This window comes from Eleutherodactylus coqui, chromosome 2, assembly GCF_035609145.1.
Source record: "Eleutherodactylus coqui strain aEleCoq1 chromosome 2, aEleCoq1.hap1, whole genome shotgun sequence".
Taxonomy (NCBI): domain Eukaryota; kingdom Metazoa; phylum Chordata; class Amphibia; order Anura; family Eleutherodactylidae; genus Eleutherodactylus; species Eleutherodactylus coqui.
In genome coordinates this window covers 331,949,431-331,968,376 of record NC_089838.1, presented here as the reverse complement: position 1 = coordinate 331,968,376, position 18,946 = coordinate 331,949,431, and the positions used below count along the sequence as shown (strand labels likewise).

At 41.8% G+C, this 18,946-nt stretch overlaps 1 protein-coding gene across 11 annotated transcripts in view; it reads right to left on the bottom strand.

The window, feature by feature from the left end:
- Positions 1–1,235: 1,235 nt before the first annotated feature.
- The window catches only part of LOC136613050 (uncharacterized), a 185,437-nt gene continuing 167,726 nt past the window's right edge, over positions 1,236–18,946 (bottom strand). For 10 of the 11 annotated variants that reach the window (XM_066593861.1, XM_066593867.1, XM_066593863.1 and 7 more), the window contains 7 exons: positions 17,488–17,711; positions 13,001–13,266; positions 11,515–11,643; positions 9,493–9,622; positions 8,918–8,968; positions 3,433–3,483; positions 1,236–2,451 (listed from right to left, as the gene is read on the bottom strand). In XM_066593861.1, coding sequence (XP_066449958.1) covers positions 2,162–2,451; positions 3,433–3,483; positions 8,918–8,968; positions 9,493–9,622; positions 11,515–11,643; positions 13,001–13,266; positions 17,488–17,711 — 1,141 coding nt within the window. In that variant the 3' untranslated portion in view covers positions 1,236–2,161. Of the gene's footprint in view, positions 2,452–3,432; positions 3,484–8,917; positions 8,969–9,492; positions 9,623–11,514; positions 11,644–13,000; positions 13,267–17,487; positions 17,712–18,946 lie in introns of those variants that run through there. The other variant, XM_066593869.1, reaches the window with a different exon arrangement.

Here is an 18,946-nt window from a genome sequence, read left to right as displayed (position 1 = left end):
GCATCAACTGCACGCCGGCTCACTGAGCGGCGCCCAGGGTCATGGAGCAGTCGGCGCCCTTATCTGAGGAATGCAACTTTATTTGAGGGACCGCCGCTGCCCTGACACATCGACTTAAGTTGAAAACCGTGTTACTTAAGAGCAATGCTACTCCAGGGTTTACTCTACAATATGTGAGATAAAATGGTAGAAAATTGGGCCAGAGCTATGCTCTGCCTTTAGATGACAAAGTGTCTGGAGCCCTAGATCACACGGTAGTAGTCATACTAAATTTCGTGTTATCATACTCTATAGCATACCTGATGCTAGATCCCATTTTCTCCCTGATAATAGTGGCCCTGTGCTGGAATGGTTAACCTCTCTATATTAGGCCTTATTAGTGATGATGACAGCAATATAAATCAAAAGCTTTTATATGGGACTAATAAACCCAAATAGCAGCCACAAATATTTTCATCATACAACAAGTACTATGAATGGTTCTAAATGCCATAGATATATGAGTGATATTATGTGAAATACTAAAATGCATTTTCCCAAATAGGCTCTTCAAGGGGTCCAATATTCTCAATAACCAAATTATGAAACAAATTGCCATAAATAGTGCCAATATAAGAACCTCCAGAAATAAGGAGATAAAATCATGTAAACATAACTTTTCAGGAATGGCAAGTTCGCAATATACTCTACGGGGCAAGATGGTCCCTATAGCCAGACAAAACAAACCAATCAAGTATTGTATGTACATAAGCAGAGGTAAAAATATTCTCCAAAATACAATCACTTATGCATATCTTTGCAGAGGTAGCTAATCATTCCAATCACTTAAAATAGTATTTTACCCATTGACATGGATGGATGCATAGATAGATAGATAGATAGATAGATAGATAGATAGAGAGATATGAGATGGGTAGGGATATGGCGATATATGCACAATATGTAAGTTTGTATGTATCTGCCTATCTTCCTGTTTAGATACCAAGCCAGCTTTCTATTTCTTAACTATCTATAGATATCTACAGCCACACCTTCTGCCTCTCACGTGTGATACCAGAGGAGGGTAGGCTGATTGGATGCCAGAAACTTCCGGATATACAATTCAATATTTTGGTAATATTCAATATTTTGGACTCCTAGGGGGAAGCTATCACCTACATACTTCATAACATGATTTTATCCATCAACAGAGACCAAACATGGAATAGGGGAGAATATTAACTTAGCCGATACTCTTTTCTTTCAATTATTTTATTGGATTTTACAGTAAAAAAAAGAATAAAAAAGTTGACATATTTTTGGTGTTACAATACAATTTCTGTACCGTGACATGAATATTTTAAACATCCAATGTGTTGTTGAATAGTAATGAAACAAATGTTCTTTTTTTTCCAAAAAAAAGAAAATAGTTCCAAGGTTAATGTAGTTCGTCACACTAGTACTAGATATCAACTATACTCTCAGTTGATACCAGTTGCGGATGATCCTGAAGTGCACAAGGATGGGAGCAGGTGTGTTTGACTCTGCATTATCTCCTGACCTGGCGATATGTGATATTAGTCTATACCCCACGGATGATTTAGAATCTTCAATCATTAATTTCCCTATTGTTTTAATACAGTTTTCATCTCTGGGATCCAGAAATGTGGTGTCTGTGGGATTTTGTATTAGCCTGAATGGCTAGGACAATAGGAGAAATCCATGCAATAGTTTCCTGTGGCCACTGGATACTTTAGCTTTTAGCAGCAGGGGGATTATACGCATGCAAAAAAAACCTTCTTTGTAAGCAAAAGAGAGAGAATTGGACCAAAGCCACATTCATGGCTGTCCCAGGAAACTACTGAATATTGAAGACCCTGACTTTGACAGGATATGGGAATGCAATATTGTTTTTCGCATCACTCGTACAAACATCGCAGCCTATTCTGATAGGTCATATAAAAGTTTGGGTACAGTCTGGTAATAATTCCTATAGTCATATATGCAAGTTATGTTTAGTGGTACTTAACCTCGAGATCGGGCAGCAGAAGTAACAATGTGGCTCTATGGTCTCTTGATTGTTAGGGGCGTATAACAAGAATATGAGGAACACATCGCAAGTCCTGAGTACTAATCATTTGCCTCTAGAGCTCATTTCATATTCTCAGGATAGAGACCTGCTCTACAGAGAATCTAATTCCCAGATTCTGGATGATGGGTTATGTCTTCGTAGAGCTTTGATGACTTTGTCCTTATCAACATCCCTCAAGCAACTAGTACAATCATAGAGCGCCCTCATCTGCTTCTCAGTGGATTTTTCTTTGTGCACATTATGATATTGTTCATGAGATATTAGCTTCTGAGGGAGAAGATCGTCCAGAACTGGGGCCACCATAGTAATCAGTCTGGTCAGATCTCCAAGATGAATGTCCAAGAAGTGATTGCTGTGATGTTGGGAAAGTCCACAGCTTACTGTAATGACAGAGATTGTTTGCATTAAATACTGTTTGATTAAAGACCATGTATTTTTTATTTATTATTATTTAATCTACTTTTTTATCTTAGCCCTTATATACAGTGAATGGACATTTTATAAAAGACCCATATATTGTTGTGTGTTGGAATCCTTTGACTCTAAAATCTAGAGTGTCACGGTTTGTTAGTTATGATGGCGTCGTGGCATGGTGGCCACAACACAGGGTCTGACCCATCACTCTATTGCTATGCAGGGCGGCAAGGGTTAATGCATCTTGTGATGCATAGATTGCTAGCTTCTCTCCAATTAGCTGGTCTGGAAAGCTTTATATTCCTACCCTGCCCTCATCCTCTTGCTGTTGATTTTTCAGTTGTTGTGAGCAGAGATAGGAATAGGCTGGAGTCTCTATGCTGGGAGATATACTGCGATTTACAGATAAGTGTTGGTGTTTAGTTCTGGTGTTTTCCCTAACCCTTATTGTTTTGCCTTGCTGTGTCAGTGCACCTCTCCAGGGGTTCCTGCAAAGGATAGTCAGGGCCCAGGAGAAGACAGCAGGGTTGTCCTTATCAGGACAATGACTCTTTTTGTAGGTAGGGACTCCTCACTTACCCGTTAGGTAAGTGACAGGTCTTCCATCTTCTAGTTCTTAGAGTAGTGTTCACTGTCAGGAACAGTTTTTTGGCATTTTCTCTTTGCGTTCTGTGTGAACATCACTCTGTGTCCATCACCACCTCCTCGGGCAGAGAGTTTCATAGTCTCACTGCTCTTACAGTAAAGAACCCCCTTCTAAGTGGGTGAAGAAGTGTCAATTATGCGTCAACCTGCCTTTTGCGCTTGGAACAATCCCATTTCTGCCACAATATATTTGTCATGGAGCTGTGACATGTACAGGACAGAACTTACTTCAGAATCATCAGCTTGTAGTGTTACTATTAGAAGAATTTGTCAAATACACTGAAACACAAATCCCAACATACCTTCCCGAAGTGAAAGCCTTTGTGTAGCGGATGCTAAATCTTGCATTTTCTCTGTGAAAATAAATAAGAAACAATATGATATCATTTCTGCTTAATTGCAAAGTTCATTCTTATTTAGCAAAGAACTCAGAAGATGTCTAAAAAGTGCACAGCACTGTAATCAAATCACTATAAGGGCAATTAATGAGAATCTCATAGATCATCTAATGTCTCACCAGCAATGGTGGATTATAATAGGGGCGGCAGGAGCGGCTGCTTTAGGCCCGAGGCTCCAGGGGGAACCACAGTCACCCAAACTAACTCTATTGATAATGTAAAAAAAACAAAAGTTAAGCCCCATTTACATGCAAAGATGCTGGCTCAAATTTTTTTCAAAAGATCGGATGATTAACAGTTTGTGCAATCGTTTTGCATAAGCTGCTAATGGCCACTAATGTCCATTAGTAGCTTATTACCTTCATTTGCATGTAAATGAGCTTCCCTGAGCTGTATGTAGAGGACAGCAGGTAGTCTGTTCTTTGAATACAGCTCCTTTGTTTTGCCTTGCAACAGCAAGATGAATACAATGTAATCAGCACTCCCCATGGAGAATCACAGCATGCAGTACCTGCTATCAGTTCTCTGGCCAAATTATGTATTTTATGCTCACATACAAATCGTTGCTCAGCTTAAAAGGCAAACAATGGTAGCATTTACGCGCATGATAATTGCTCAAAATATATAGTTTTAGTGAATTTTGAGCAATAATCGTTGCGTGTAAATGGGGCTTTAGACTCACCTGTGCAGCATCTCTGGCCCCCAGCCTCTGCAGTCTGCACTGTCCACACTGTTCACCCGCTGAGCTCCTGGTAAAGCGATAATGTGACACGCACACATTATAACTGCTGCCAGGAACAGACCTCAGCGATCAAATCATCCCTATATCTGAAGGTGAGCGGGAGAGCTGTGACAGTATGTTGGTAATAATCACTAAGCTGGGGTAATATGTGATCATGGTGTGGAGGGATTATTTGCCCCTTAGATAGTGTTACTATTGGTAATGTTGGTCTTAGTACATTAGGTCTTGTTAAATGACAGTATGGAGCTAATTACTCGGACCATGAGGATTACAGGGATACTGTGTGTGGCTGATTTTTAGCCCATTAACAGGACTAAATCCACTTGCATATTTGTGGCAGAGTAGCCCCGGATTTCTGCTGCGTTCTACAGGAAGATTCAGTCCGAAAGATTCGGTAGCAAAATCCACCATGTGACCATACCCTTAAGGTTCATTCACATATAGTGGATTTTGGTGTGATTCCGCAGCAGGTTTCACCTTTTGAATTGAATGAATAAAAATAAATCTGAGTGTTCTATTTTTATTGTTCCTTAAAGAAGTTCTTTAAAGATATAAACAACTAACTTGCAAAAGAGAAGGCTGAGAAGAGACTTAAAGGGGTTGTCCCCCGAAAGCAAGTGGGGGTATACACTTCTGTATGGCCATATTAATGCACTTTGTAATGTACATTGTGCATTAATTATGAGCCATACAGAAGTTATTCACTTACCTGTTCCGTTGCTGGCGTCCTCGTCTCCATGGTACCATCTAATTTCAGCGTCTAATCGCCCGATTAGACGCGCTTGCACAGTCCGGTCTTCTCCCTGGTGAATGGGGCCGCTCGTGCCGGAGAGCTGGTCCTCGTAGCTCCGCCCCGTCATGTGTGTCGATTCCAGCCAATCAGGAGGCTGGAATCGGCAATGGACCACACAGAGCCCACGGTGCACCATGGGAGAAGACCCGCGGTGCATCGTGGGTGAAGATACCGGCGGCCATCTTGCTAAGGTAAGGAAGAAGTCGCTGCAGCGCGGGGATTCGGGTAAGTACTAAACATTTTTTTTTTTTAACACATGCATTGGGTTTGTCTCGCGCCGAACGGGGGGCCTATTGAAAAAAAAAAAAAAAAACTTTTCGGCGCGGGACAACCCCTTTAATAGCTGTCTACAAATATCTGAAGGGCTGTCACAGTGCAGAGGGATGAGCACTATTCTCTTTTGCACAACAAAAGACTAGAAGCAATAGGATGAAACTGAAAGGGAGAAGACACAGATTAGATATTAGACAGTGTGGAGGATCAGTGAGTGGAACAGGTTACCACGGGAGGTGGTGAGTTCTCCTTCAATGGAAGTCTTCCAACAGAGACTGGACAGGGGGTTGAGCAGGGGATTGGACCCAATGACCCTGGAGGTCCCTTCCCACTCTACCATTCTAGGATTCTACAGTTATCTCTTATCTACAGATTGAGGGTAACTTTATGATTAGTGGGAGTCCAACAGTCCCTACATGAATGTAGTAGAGGTTATGTTAAGAAAATTGTAGATCAATGTATCAGTTAATTATTCTATATTGCATTGTACATTAGGGATATATAGCATGATACTGGTTTAAGTAGTGAAGGAGTTAAACAAAACCCTTCTATAGGCCTGCATGTATTCTGAGGAAGAAAGATTAGAAGATAAGACAGTCTACTAAATCACTCATGTATGTTTATAGAATAACATATACAGGGAGAAGCAGAATAAACTGTATGGCGCCTTCCCAGGCCTTCCTTTCTCCTGAATTTATGACGGTCTTATTGTATGTAATAGATACACTTAAGGAGGTGTAACTTATGTTAATCACTTTTATTTTAGCCTCTTATGTATCCTTATTCACCTTGGAGGTATATACTTTTGCTGTGATGTCATTTATAGTATATAATCTTTGACCACCTTAGAATAAATTAGAAATCATCTGATACCGCACAGGCTGGTGTGATGTGTTTCTCCTGGGCCCAGACTTCTGCACGGGATCTGGGATCATCTTCTCTTTGATAAACACATAAATTCTCCTTACAGGTTACTAGGGATGAGCGAGTATACTCGCTAAGGCACTACTCGCTCAAGTAATGTGCCATAGCCAAGTATCTCCCTGCTCGTCCCTAAAGATTCGGGAGCCGTTGCGGGGCGGGGAGCTGCGGGGGAGAGCGGGGAGGAACGGTGGGGAGATCTCTCTCTCCCTCTCTCCCGCCCGCTCTCCCCTGCTCCCCGCCGCAACTTACCTGTCAGCTGCGGTGGCCCCCGAATCTTTAGGGACGAGCAGGGAGATACTCGGCTAAGGCACATTACTCGAGCGAGTAGTGCCTTAGCGAGTATACTCGCTCATCCCTAGAGGTTACGCATACATGCCACCGCTATATTCATTTCTATGACTGCGCTGGAAATTGCCGAGTACGATCCAATAGCAAGGCTGTATTTATAGTGGCGGGTCAATCAGACCTACATCACACTCACTTTTTCTGCAATTGTGATGTGTTTGGCATTAAAAACGCATCACATCACATTGTTGTAAATGCGGTTTTCATGCAGCTTTTTTCACACACATGAAAAAAATTGAATGTTGTTCCAATACTTAAAGGGGTTGTCCCGAGGCAGCAAGTGGGTCTATACACTTCTGCATGGCCATAATAATGCACTTTGTAATGTACATTGTGCATTAATTATGAGCCATACAGAAGTTATAAAAAGTTTTATACTTACCTGCTCCGTTGCTAGCGTCCTCGTCTCCATGGAGCCGACTAATTTTTGGCCTCCGATGGCCAAATTAGCCGCGCTTGCGCAGTCCGGGTCTTCAGCAGTCTTCTATGGAGCCGCTCGTGCCAGAGAGCGGCTCCGTGTAGCTCCGCCCCGTCACGTGCCGATTCCAGCCAATCAGGAGGCTGGAATCGGCAGTGGACCGCACAGAAGAGCTGCGGTGCACGAAGGTAGAAGATCCCGGCGGCCATCTTCAGCAGGTGAGTATGAAGACGCCGGACCGCCGGGATTCAGGTAAGCGCTGTGCGGGTGGTTTTTTTAACCCCTGCATCGGGGTTGTCTCGCGCCGAACGGGGGGGGGGTTAAAAAAAAAAAAAAACCGTTTCGGCGCGGGACATCTCCTTTAAAATAGGGAAAAAAACAATGCACCGGTATGCCAATTGAATGGATGCAAGTGCAATGCGATTTTTGGATATTGCCATAGGAAATAATGGACAAGTTTTTCTACTAAACCTCAGAAAAAGAAGACCTGCTGCAATCTTTCTACGTCACATTATCACTGCAAGAGAAAAATCTATATTAACCCATTGAAATTATTTGGTTCTTGTGCGAGTTCTGTCTGTCTCACAACACATAGAACTCAACAGCCCGTGTAAATACAGCCTTAGGGCTTATTCACAGTGCCATAGGGACAACAACGCTTGGCAGTAGGGAGTGTAGCTGCACCTTAACAAGGGTAATCTTTTCCCTTTCTCAGGCAGTTCAAACTCTGCTAGAGCGCAGGAATTTAAAAAAGAGGCAAAAAGTCAGTGGCTGGCCGATCTTCCCTGCATGCAGTGAATACACCATGCAGGGAAGATCGGATAGCTGCTGTCTTCCCGCCTCTTTTTTCAAACTCCTGTGCTCTGGTGAGGAGATTGAACTGCCAGCGAGGGAGAGGAAATATCCCTTGTTCAGGCACAGTTATGCTCCGTACTGCAGAGTGTAGTTGCCCCTACCGCCATCTGAATACGCCCTTAGCATGAGACATGAATTAACAATGCCTCCCACTAAAGGTCCATTTAGACCCAATGTTTTTTAAGCGATAACCATTGTGTCTAAAGGAAGGGCCATCATGCAGTTTTCGTGCACGATTCGTTCCTCACTCAATTCTAGTTTTCTAGAATTGAGTGATGAACTCTTATCAGCGGTGCAGCATGTTATCACAGTCGTCAGTGCTTATAAGATTCTTGCAGCTCGTGTCCCGCTGGTAGTTCACAGCGGGAGGCAAGCTGCAAGCATGGAGAACAATGCAGCTGTTTGCTTATGCAGAGCAGCTGTATTGTTCACCGAGTGATAGCGATGGTGTCCTGCTCTACCTGCATAGATCTTTAGTAGCTGATTAACTACTATAGACTATGCAAAGATGATCGCTTAAAGCTGTCACTCAAACTATCGTTTGAGCGACTATCTGTCAGTGTAAATGAGGTCTTACTAAGAGAGGGCTTTTGGTCCTGGGCTGTAATCCCAGCTGATTGTAAATATACAAAGCAGGATTAAAGCTCCTGGATCTAGAAGGAGTGGGTCGGGCTCTCGGCTGTCTGCCACAGATCTCACAATGCCCAAAACAAAATGGCGAACCAATTCCTGTTCTTCATTTTAAAGTAAATATAATAATTCTAAAAATAAAGAACTGTAAATTTAAAACTTTTATTCACTTTTTGTACCACATTACACGTTAAAACAAAGAAACGGAAAGAAATATCAAAGAAAAAAAGTATTAAAAATAACCATATATGTGCTGAAAAAAAAAATGCAGCAAAAATAATTTTGCCAGAAAGAAAAGCTAGCGCTAAAACCACACATGTAGAAACCCGCTAAAATGTGTCTGGTTCTTTGGGATGGAAACATTCTGGTCTTTAAGGGGTTAAACAGAGTTATGTACACATTCACCTACCTTCATGGAGTGTACGCCGCGGCAGTAATTGTATAATGTTCCTAATGTCACCTATAAAATAAATCCTTATATGTAAAAGGCATTTGGTGATTCATATCCTAAAACATATTTGTCCCCCGGGAACCTTCATTTTGTATTACTTTTGATGACATTTTGGGCCCTCAGAACCAATTACCAGTTTTGCACCGAGTTCTGGTTTCAGTATATAATATTTTAATCATTCAATGGTCATCCCGGAACTAATTACCATTATGTGTTCAGGGACTACTGTACATAATTGAAGCATGCTAGGAAACAAAAAATAAAACCATAAAAAAAACACAGGACGCAGTATAAAACAAACAAAAAAAGTTCTAAAAACCACGCGGCGACACATAGGAGGGGTCCACATCTCCTGCCCTGGAGGATTACCATATAGCAGACGCTCCCGCAGTTTCTATTATGTAATGTTTTATGAAAAATGTAAGAAATGAACAACAATTCTCCAACATATTATTTTGCACAACTGATTTTTTGCTCGTATATAAATAAATCAGTATTGTAGTTAAAATAAAGGTACAATTTAAACAATTTACTGTTTGGCAGGTGGGCTTCCCAGACCGGACCTTCAGATACTTCTCTGGCAACGGACAGAACAATATCAGTATTTTTTTGCATCAGTCGGATCTCAGTAAATTGATGAGGTTCTGATTGGAACTTCAGAGTCTGAAAAATGTAAAGGGACCGGATTAGGGACTCTTCTATGAAACCTTTTGTTAAAGGGATTGTACCACCAGGTTCATGAAGTATGAGCCAGAGCTGAACTCCAAGCCATGGAGGCGGGCTGCGGCAGCCTCTTTCCGCCCCTATCATGTAGACTGACAGCTGTCTCCATATACACAAAAGGAGAGCCCTCAGTCTGCATGATACAGGTGGGGAGAAGCCGGCACGACTCACCTCTGTGACTCGGAGTGAATCACAGAATCAAACTTCATGAACCTGGTGACAGAATCCATCTAAATATATTAAGTATATGTTCAATCAAATGATTTGGACACTTTCATGTTTATCTTTATAAGGCAAGAAATGATAGAGAAATCCAGTTAGTTTGGGTTTCTAAAAAAGATGAGCGAGCACGCTTGTTTAAGCCTGCTGCTTGATCGAGTAGCAGTCTTATCGAGTAACTGTGTACTCGCCGGGCAGCATGCGGTTGGTTGGAAGGATTGTCTCCTCCCTAGGTCCACCCATGGAGAGGGCGCCTAATTTATGCTCAATGCCACTATATACCAGTTTTTTAGTCTACATTTTCTGTTGTCCTATGCCCACTCCTAGTGAGGCGTCCACCCGGCCAGGCAGCACCTCCTCACTTTACCATCACATTTTATTTCCTCACTAAAGATGAGCGAGCACGCTCGTTTAAGACTGCTGCTCGATCAAGTAGCAGACTTATCAAGTAACTGTGTGCTCGCCGAGCAGCATTCGGGGGTACGGCGAGAGGGAGCAGGGGAGAGTGAGATCTCTCTCTCTTTTTTCCCCCCTCCGCTGGCCCCCGCCGCCCCTCCCCCCCACATGCTGCTCAGCAAGCACACAGTTACTCGATAAGACTGCTACTTGATCGAGCAGCAGCCTTAACCCTTTCCAATCCGATTTGTATCCTGGTTTTCCTAGGGGGCTTACTCTTTTTCTCCTATTATACAATGGCGCTATATGCTGGCTAAAGCCAGTACTGCATGAGGGGACACATTGGATAGGCTCAAGCAGCATATACAGTAAGAGAACCCCAATGGGCGTCTTGCAACATCAGAGCTGTACAGCCTTAAATCATAATGTCTTTAATCATCAGTGGATTGGAAAGGGTTAAATGAGCGTGCTCGCTCATCTCTATTCCTCACCTCCATGGTCCTACTATGTATTAAGCCTCTAGACAGAAGCGCTTCACACCTTCTATAGTTTTTACGTAACAACATTACACAAAAGCCTAACCGAAATCTGATATAACAGAAGTAGGAATAACTTTGCATATTGCCTGCCATACAATATCAGACTGTTTCATTTTTATATTATTAGTTTTGGAGACTTGTGACGCTACAAACTTCTTTCATTTTGTTATCATCATCAACGACCAATTATACAGAGAACACATATAAACCATAAACAAGTGCCAATAAGGGCCAATGCCCACGGCCGCAGCTATGGTGATAGGTTCTATTGAGCCTAATATCTCAATGTTCAGGCTGTGGAATTCTACAGCAAAATTCATTTAAGAAACCGCAGCATGCTCTAATTGCCACGGTAATACGTGTGGCCGGCTTCCATTGTAGTCAATGGAGGCCGGCTATCACGCTATTCTTCAGCTGTAGCACGGCAGAAGCATGGCGCAATTACGCGTCCCCACCCACCGCCGGCCGTGTTATCTGGCACTGCCGGCGCGTCACATGCTGTACTGCACATGCACGCTGGCTTGCCAGGCGGGATGCGTACAGTGGATCTGGGAGGTGAGTATGGGGTCTTTGGGGGGGTACCATGATGGACTCCGCTGCGCTATTCCGCTGGCAGAGTCCGTCTCGGGCCGTGGGCATGAGGCCTAAATGTGCAGGTTTATTGTAGCATATTAATACCTTAGGATGAACCGATACTCCCGGATGCCCTGTGACATGGTATTTTACTTTACTATATACGGGGTCCACAGTATGTTCAGGTTTTTTAATTCTCTGATATCCAAATTTTTCATTTTCTTTGTCAAGGTTCTAAATTAAAGGAAGACAAATTAATCCAGAAATGATATTTTTCCTATTTTCAGAATGTAGAGAAAATAATAAAAACATCTAGCAAAGTCTAACAAAATAACCTTTTAGAGTCTGCAGGGTGCCAGGCACATATATGGATGACGGCTCACAGGATGGTCACGGACTTTCCAAACAAAAAAGCCTGTTCTTATGTGATAGCCAAATATGATAACTACTAGAGATGAGCGAGCAGGCTCGTTTAGAGCAATTACTTGAATGAGCATCGCTTTTTTTCGAGTAACTGCCTACTCGGGCAAACAGATTCGGGGGCAGGAGGAACAGGGGGGAGCAAAAATATAGTTCTCTCCGATGGGGAATTATACGGACTTCTTTTTGTCACTGGGGACGCCGTTCATCTTGGTGGGTATGGAGGGGTTCAACTACAGAAAAGATGGAGCGATTTCCCAATAGTACGAATGGAGGGGTTCTTCTGCAGGGAACCCTTCCATCTGTGTGGCTGGGAAATCCTGTCATCTCCCCTGCAGGGGAACCCCTTCATACCCGCTGAGATGAAGGGAGCTCCCAGCAATGAAGGGAAGCCCCGGGGGTTGCCTTCATTGCGGGGATGAGGGGACTCCCCAGGGAGATGAAGGGAAGCCCAGGGTTTTCTCTAATCTGTCTCTTCAGCAGCGCATATTTTTCGTCCCTCGCTTGGCTTCGCAAGATTTAAATGGTTTTCCACAGTTACAGTTGTGATGTTTTGCACAGTTAACAGCTGCATGTATTCCACACCAATGTGAACGAGTCCTTATTGGATCTCTCTTTGCTGCAATATGATTCCCAGTTCTTAGAAAGGTCCTCTGATGGACCAATAGAGGCTTGCAACTCCTCTTTATATTTAGCCATTACACTAGTGGCTTTGTGGTGCTTCTATGTTCTTGTGCGCATTCTAGCACAACTTCACCAGGTGAGAGTATAAGCTATCATATTTTACACTGACTTTATTGGACTTACTACACCAGATAGCGCACCTGTCTACTCCCTTCCCCTTTTTCCTCAAGTTCTTCAGGATGTAAAGGGGGTGGGGGGCTGCCCATAGAAGTCTATAGAGAGCATAGGGAATGGGGAGAAATGTACTGCTGAAACTAATAGTAAATGATTTACAGCTGCTAAATTCACACCTACAGTGCTTAGTGCTTTTCTAGTATCCTGCTTCTGGTGTTATTTCTCTGTGTGTGCTACAGAGAGTTAGAGAGCAGAATCTGCTGTTTTTTTTCCATATGTAGTGTACAGAACGCATCATAGCAGCTAGTCTACACACACCAGCTCAGAGAGAGCTGAAGCTTCATCTAGAGGTGATAAAATGGTCAACACTTACCTCTTCTGCACTTCTAGAATACGGCAGTACATAGAGATGGATTCTATGTTCCTCATCTGGATCACCCTGACACAGTAAGGTGAAATAAATCAGTACAGTTCCATGTATCGGGGTCTTCCTTCTGAAGGACAGAAGAGGCCCCATACAGGAAAAGGTGGGATTCTCTAATGCGATATAAAATGGATCAATCTGTGTTGGTGTCACCAACATCATGTTTCCATCTGTAAAGTGAGCACATTTAATGTGTGATGTGTCTCCAGTAAAGCCTATGGGATTCAAAAATGACATAGTATCAAGAAGGGGGTCCCCCCAAAAATATATGGTAAGTACTGCATGAAGAAAGTAATAAAACTACAAAAAACATCAAGTTATCACTTCAATCTTCTATTTAATTTCCTACTGTACGTTTATTCTAATAACTTTTATTATTTGATCATCAGTGTAGCCGCATGACAACTTGTATTTTGCGGGACAAGTTCTAGTTTTTATAGGAAGTAATTGTGGGCACATACAATGTATTCCATAATGTTTTTTATTATTTTTCTGCTGGGGCAATAAGAAAAAGCTATTCCACCACTGATTTTTGGGATTTATTTTTATGGCATTCACAATGTGGTATAAATAGAATGTGACTTTCATTCTACTCGTCTTTACAATCATGACAACACCAAATTTATAGAGGTTTTATTATGTTTTACCACTTTTGCGCAATATAAAACCTTTCTGTTTTTACATAAATACATTTTGTGTGGCGTCACATTTCAGGACCAGAACATTTTTTATTTTTCATTTACCAGAGCTGTATCAGGCCTATTTATTTGTGAGACAACTGGTTGTTTTTTTATACCATTTACAGGTACAGTATATAGAGTTTAAATTTTTTCTTATTTCTGTTTATGGGAAGTGAGATGATCTAGAAATGTTGATTTTGCATCTTATTTTTTTTCCAGGGATTTTCCATGCTTGATAAATATGTAATATTTTATAGATGTGGCAATATTAATAATTGCAGGGATTTTTTGTTTATTTTCATTTTTTCAATAACCTTGTGTAAGAGAAAAAAGTTTTTACATTCTTTTTTTTCCTATAAAAAGCGTTTGGATGCCACAATCAGCAATAACTGCAGAATTTTCAGGGTTAAATGGGGTAAATGAGTTATAAGATGAGCAAATACTGATCATTTTACTCTGGGGAAATCTCCATATGTGAGAATCAGAGTGCAGGAGGATCACAGATCTTCTCTGCTCTGCACACACTGACTGAAATCACAGCTGTTGATTCAGTATTCCCCACTCCATTTCAATAGACTGTAACTCCGGTTCTGTAAAGGCTACAAGCATGCTTTTGGTGTCATTTTACAGCCAAGAATCTTAGATAGCCACCATGTCACTAGCCCTTATACACCCGGAGCAACAGCTGTTTACTGTCAAGTACTTTCCTGCAGAAAGAAACTGCTGGGTGGTAAAAGAATAATCTTGTCTGTAAGGTAGGAGTCATCTGCTTATACAGTACAGTTTTTTCACAAAAATGACAAAGGTTGAACTATTACCTCTCATACAGACTGTAAGGCCCTTTTATACGGAACGATGATCATTCAGATTCTGAATGGATCGCAGGAATCCAATCTATTATTGTTTGGTGTAAATGCTTGCAGCAACTGAGCAATGAATGATAATTTCTTCACTTATCATTTATCGCTCAGTTTATACAGGCATAAAAGCCAAACAACAATCGGCCCGTGTAAACAGGTACATCTATGAACAAGTGTCAGTTTACTGTGAATGCAGGCAGGCGGCTGGAGTGATCCACCTCCATTCACTGAGCCAGATGCGTAACTTGAAACTTCTGGGCCCCAGTGCAAAATCTGTAACAGGGTCTCCAAATATAATGCTTTTTGCATAGTTCTGGGCTCCCAATATGGAGAAGAGAGGCCTTATGGGCCCCCTAAGGCTCCTGGGCCCAGGTGCAACCACATCCCCTGCACCCCCTATAGTTACGCCCCTGCACTGAGCAATCATTGCTCTTGGGTGATAGCACAGAAACAATTATCACTGAACAACGGTCAGACACATCTGCGCCTGACAATTGTCCCATATAAAAAAAAAATGCCATATTGCTTGAGAGATATAGACATGCTATACATTGTGGCAAATCAGTACACAGAATGGCCTGCAGAGTGCTGTAAAACAGGCATTCTGCTATTCAGCAGGGAGAGCTGTAAAGATGTGTCTGCAGGAGTTAAAACCTCCAGACTGTTAGGGACTCTGATTGTGGACCCACTGTGCCCACCAACCAGCCTGGCTTTGGGACCAGATCTGGTGTGGCTGGCAGCTGACTCCAGTGGTCAGATGTGCCATTTCATGGGAAATTTCCTCTTAGCTACTCAGGAAAATGGGAAGTCCCCTGCCTGCAAGCAGGGTGATTTTCCCAATAAGAACGGTCTTGTAACAAATGACCTAGATGTGCTGAATGTCTAAAAAAAACCTCACACCAATACTAAGGCCAAGATGGAGCATTCCCAGCTCCCTTAAATAGGAAGGTGATTGCCAGTTAAGCTGTAGCTGTGCAGTGAGCACTGAGCAGAGTGAACTAGTACAGTGCTGATAGAAAGAAGAAGAAACAAGTACATTTATAGAGAAGGAGCAGAGTGATGCCCAAGTCTGCCTGAAACAGCAAGAGAGCCGCAGACATGAGTAGCAGACCTAACACAGACGCATTGAGCACTGAGGCTGCTGCTATACAAACTAATGGTGTCTGAAAGCCAGGATCCTGACAGGGGAGGATGCCCCTAGGATGACACCTTGATGGGTAACAAATGTGATGAACTTTGTGTTTGAGGCACTAGGCCTGATATAGTGAGTGTAAGATAACCTGTGCTACTCAGTTGACAGATGATCAAGGATGTTTATCATGTATGACTGCACTGTGACTATAACAACAGTACGAAGATCATGTTACCTTTGATATCTGTGATCTTACTAAAATAAATGAACTTCCTAAGTTTAACTACAATTCTGGCCTGGATGTGGGTTACTGAGGTGCAACTACCCATCTAGGTAGAGGACAGATGGCATTCCCAAGAGCTCAATACTCCCTATATTGCCACAACATATTATGGAAATTATCAGAGAATTTGAGATGTAACCCCCCCGGTTTGATAATTACTTCCTCCAGCACAATGCCAAACTGACAAGATTCTATTATCTCGGTCTGCTTTGATTTCATACTGCAGTTGTTAGATTGGCTGCCTGCTAATTGGAAGCAACAGCATTACCACCTGTTCTCCTGGCATCAGCACCCACATCCTGAGCACCATGATGTCAGGACTCCAGTTCGCACACAGCACCCGCTCCCTGCCGGACCCAATGTACTGTTTTGTGTCAGTGCATCAGGTGTGTATGTCACACAATGCACTGAGGCACAGACAATGAATTGGGTCTGGTGAGGAGTGGTTACTGTGAAGGGGAGTAGACATCGATATCAAGACCAGCGAAGAAGAACAGCAGCAATGCAGGGGGACAGAGAAGAAGGCACAATTGTAAAAGGGCTAAACAAATAATAAAATATAGATCTAATATTTATTAATAAAGCGCTGTAATAGGAACAGCTGTATCTGCAGGTGTTCTATAGAGAACAGTGCAGACACAGCTAGAGCACCCTCCACTACTGCTATGCAGCTAGGTGGATACAGATTTGCCTAGCAATCCCTTCAACTAGCTGCATAGCAAAGAAGGATTTTTTAAAATTACAAAATAGGCTAATAAAACATTTTGCAACAAAGCTTAGAATCCCCTATTCTGTACATGTAAAAAAAAATTAAATGATGGTTCACTTTATGCCTTTCCCTAATCTATCATTGATGCTAATATTAATACCAGACACCACTGCCCCTATCTAAAACACTGACCCTGAAAAACTATGAGGTCATTAAGACCCAGAGACAAGAAAGCCAAACTGACCATAACTGAACTAAAAAGCAAGACTGGACAGATACTATCCAATAAAAATAAATGACAAACTATAAGGTCAAGAAACAAGGATTAGACTAGAAATAACAACAGGAAGAAGATTATACTAACAAGTAACAAAGCTAGACTAGAAAAAAAAGATACTAGAACATACAAGGAATACTGAAATTTAATGCACAGTGCTTACACTATAACCAGCAACACATTGCAGAAAACAGAACTATTCAAGGAGATGATAAGCAATCAGGAAATCCTCTTCAAGCAAGGTGTGGCTGCAGTTGTTTGGTTAATTACCCCAACAATAAAGAAATAGGGAGGAGATGACAACACAGCAGTAGAATGCCACCTGGTTGTCACACCTCATCACATTGTGAAGAGTTTTCATGGCATGTGCTATCTTTTTAGTTTCCCTTATGATATTTTAACATTTTTCTTTCTTATTCTACACTCTGAAGTTGACATAATATGTTCAGCATGTATAGTAACAGTGGAGTGTGCCTATTATAGCAGTGGACTTACTCTTTAAGCACAGGTAGTGAGGTAGGTACACAGCTGACACGGCATTAGGTTCACCATATACTGTTATGTTAAACAGCGTTCCTAGAATCTGATAATTGTCTGCGATGTCTTTTAAGTGATCGCTCCAGGAATCAATCATACAGTTAATAATAACTGGACTGTTCACCAGGAATTTGATTCCAGTTTTGTGGCAGCGGTAGAGGCCGGGAGACTTCAGCTCTAATCTGAAAAGCAGAAGAATATTTAGTGATTGGTAAATTAGGATATCTCTTTGGTAGAAACTTAGGAAGCATACAATGTCGCAGAATTTTTTTAAATATTCTATAAGTTTATATTGCATGTACCTAATGATAAGCATACAAAACAAGAATGCAGCATATGAGAAACACTAGAAAAATCACCAGCATATCAGGAGTCAAAATATTCATCTTAGGGCCCCTACAAATGGATGAGTGCAATATCAGGCCAAGAAAATCAGCCCAATATCGCATTCGCCAACAGGCATTTTTTCGCAGATGCAAGGCATTTTTCTGTCAAAAATGCCTTTCATCACTTCTGTGAAGTAGCGATCCTTCAGCATGGCTTTCATGGGTGTGTCAAGATTAGCAAGCATGTCTCATTGTTTTCAATGGGAAACCTCACATCGCACTCTCGTACACATTGCATGGCGTGAAATGTGTTTTATTGTCCCAATGAAAACAATGGGTGATACATTCCAAGCATCATGAAAAGATAGGACATACAGGGATCTCTTCCCCCATCGTGATGCGGTGCGGGAAACATTGCTCATGTATATGACTATTCATAAGAATGGGGTTCATATTTGTGCGAGTTTTGTGCCTCTTGCAGCACAAAAAACTCATGCGAGATTCTCAGACACGTGGAACCAGAATTAAATGGGTTTTCCCTTTACAAAATGTTCTACAGGGGAATGAAATAGCATAAAATAATAAAATAGCCATTACTTACCCTTCTACCTCCAGTCCTCTTCACTCTGGTTCCCATTGAAAACAGGAAGCGGTGTCATATTCATCGCTCAAATGACTACTGCAGCCAATCCCAGCCCTCAGTACTCATGTCTGCATGAATATCAAGGAACTGCTGAGGCTACTTATTAGCTGAAGTGTCCATGATGGTGATGGGTGATGAACGTGATTGGATTGGCGATGAGGCACAGTGGTGGAAGTGTGAGTAATTATTATTTTGTGCTTTTTCTTACGTGAAGGAATTTTTTTAAAGATTGTTAAATTCCTCTCAAGGTCTAAAATTATTATTTGAATGTCTAATGAATGAAAGAAGCAGCTAGTTTATGTAATTTTACAATATCACCACAGAAAAGGGACTATATCGCCAACATTTTTTTATTAATTAAAACCAGATGGAGAAACATTTTTCATTTTAGTCATCTGTTTTTGTTTTCTAATTGGTGAATGTTTTATTCTGTTGGCCATTGTTAGAG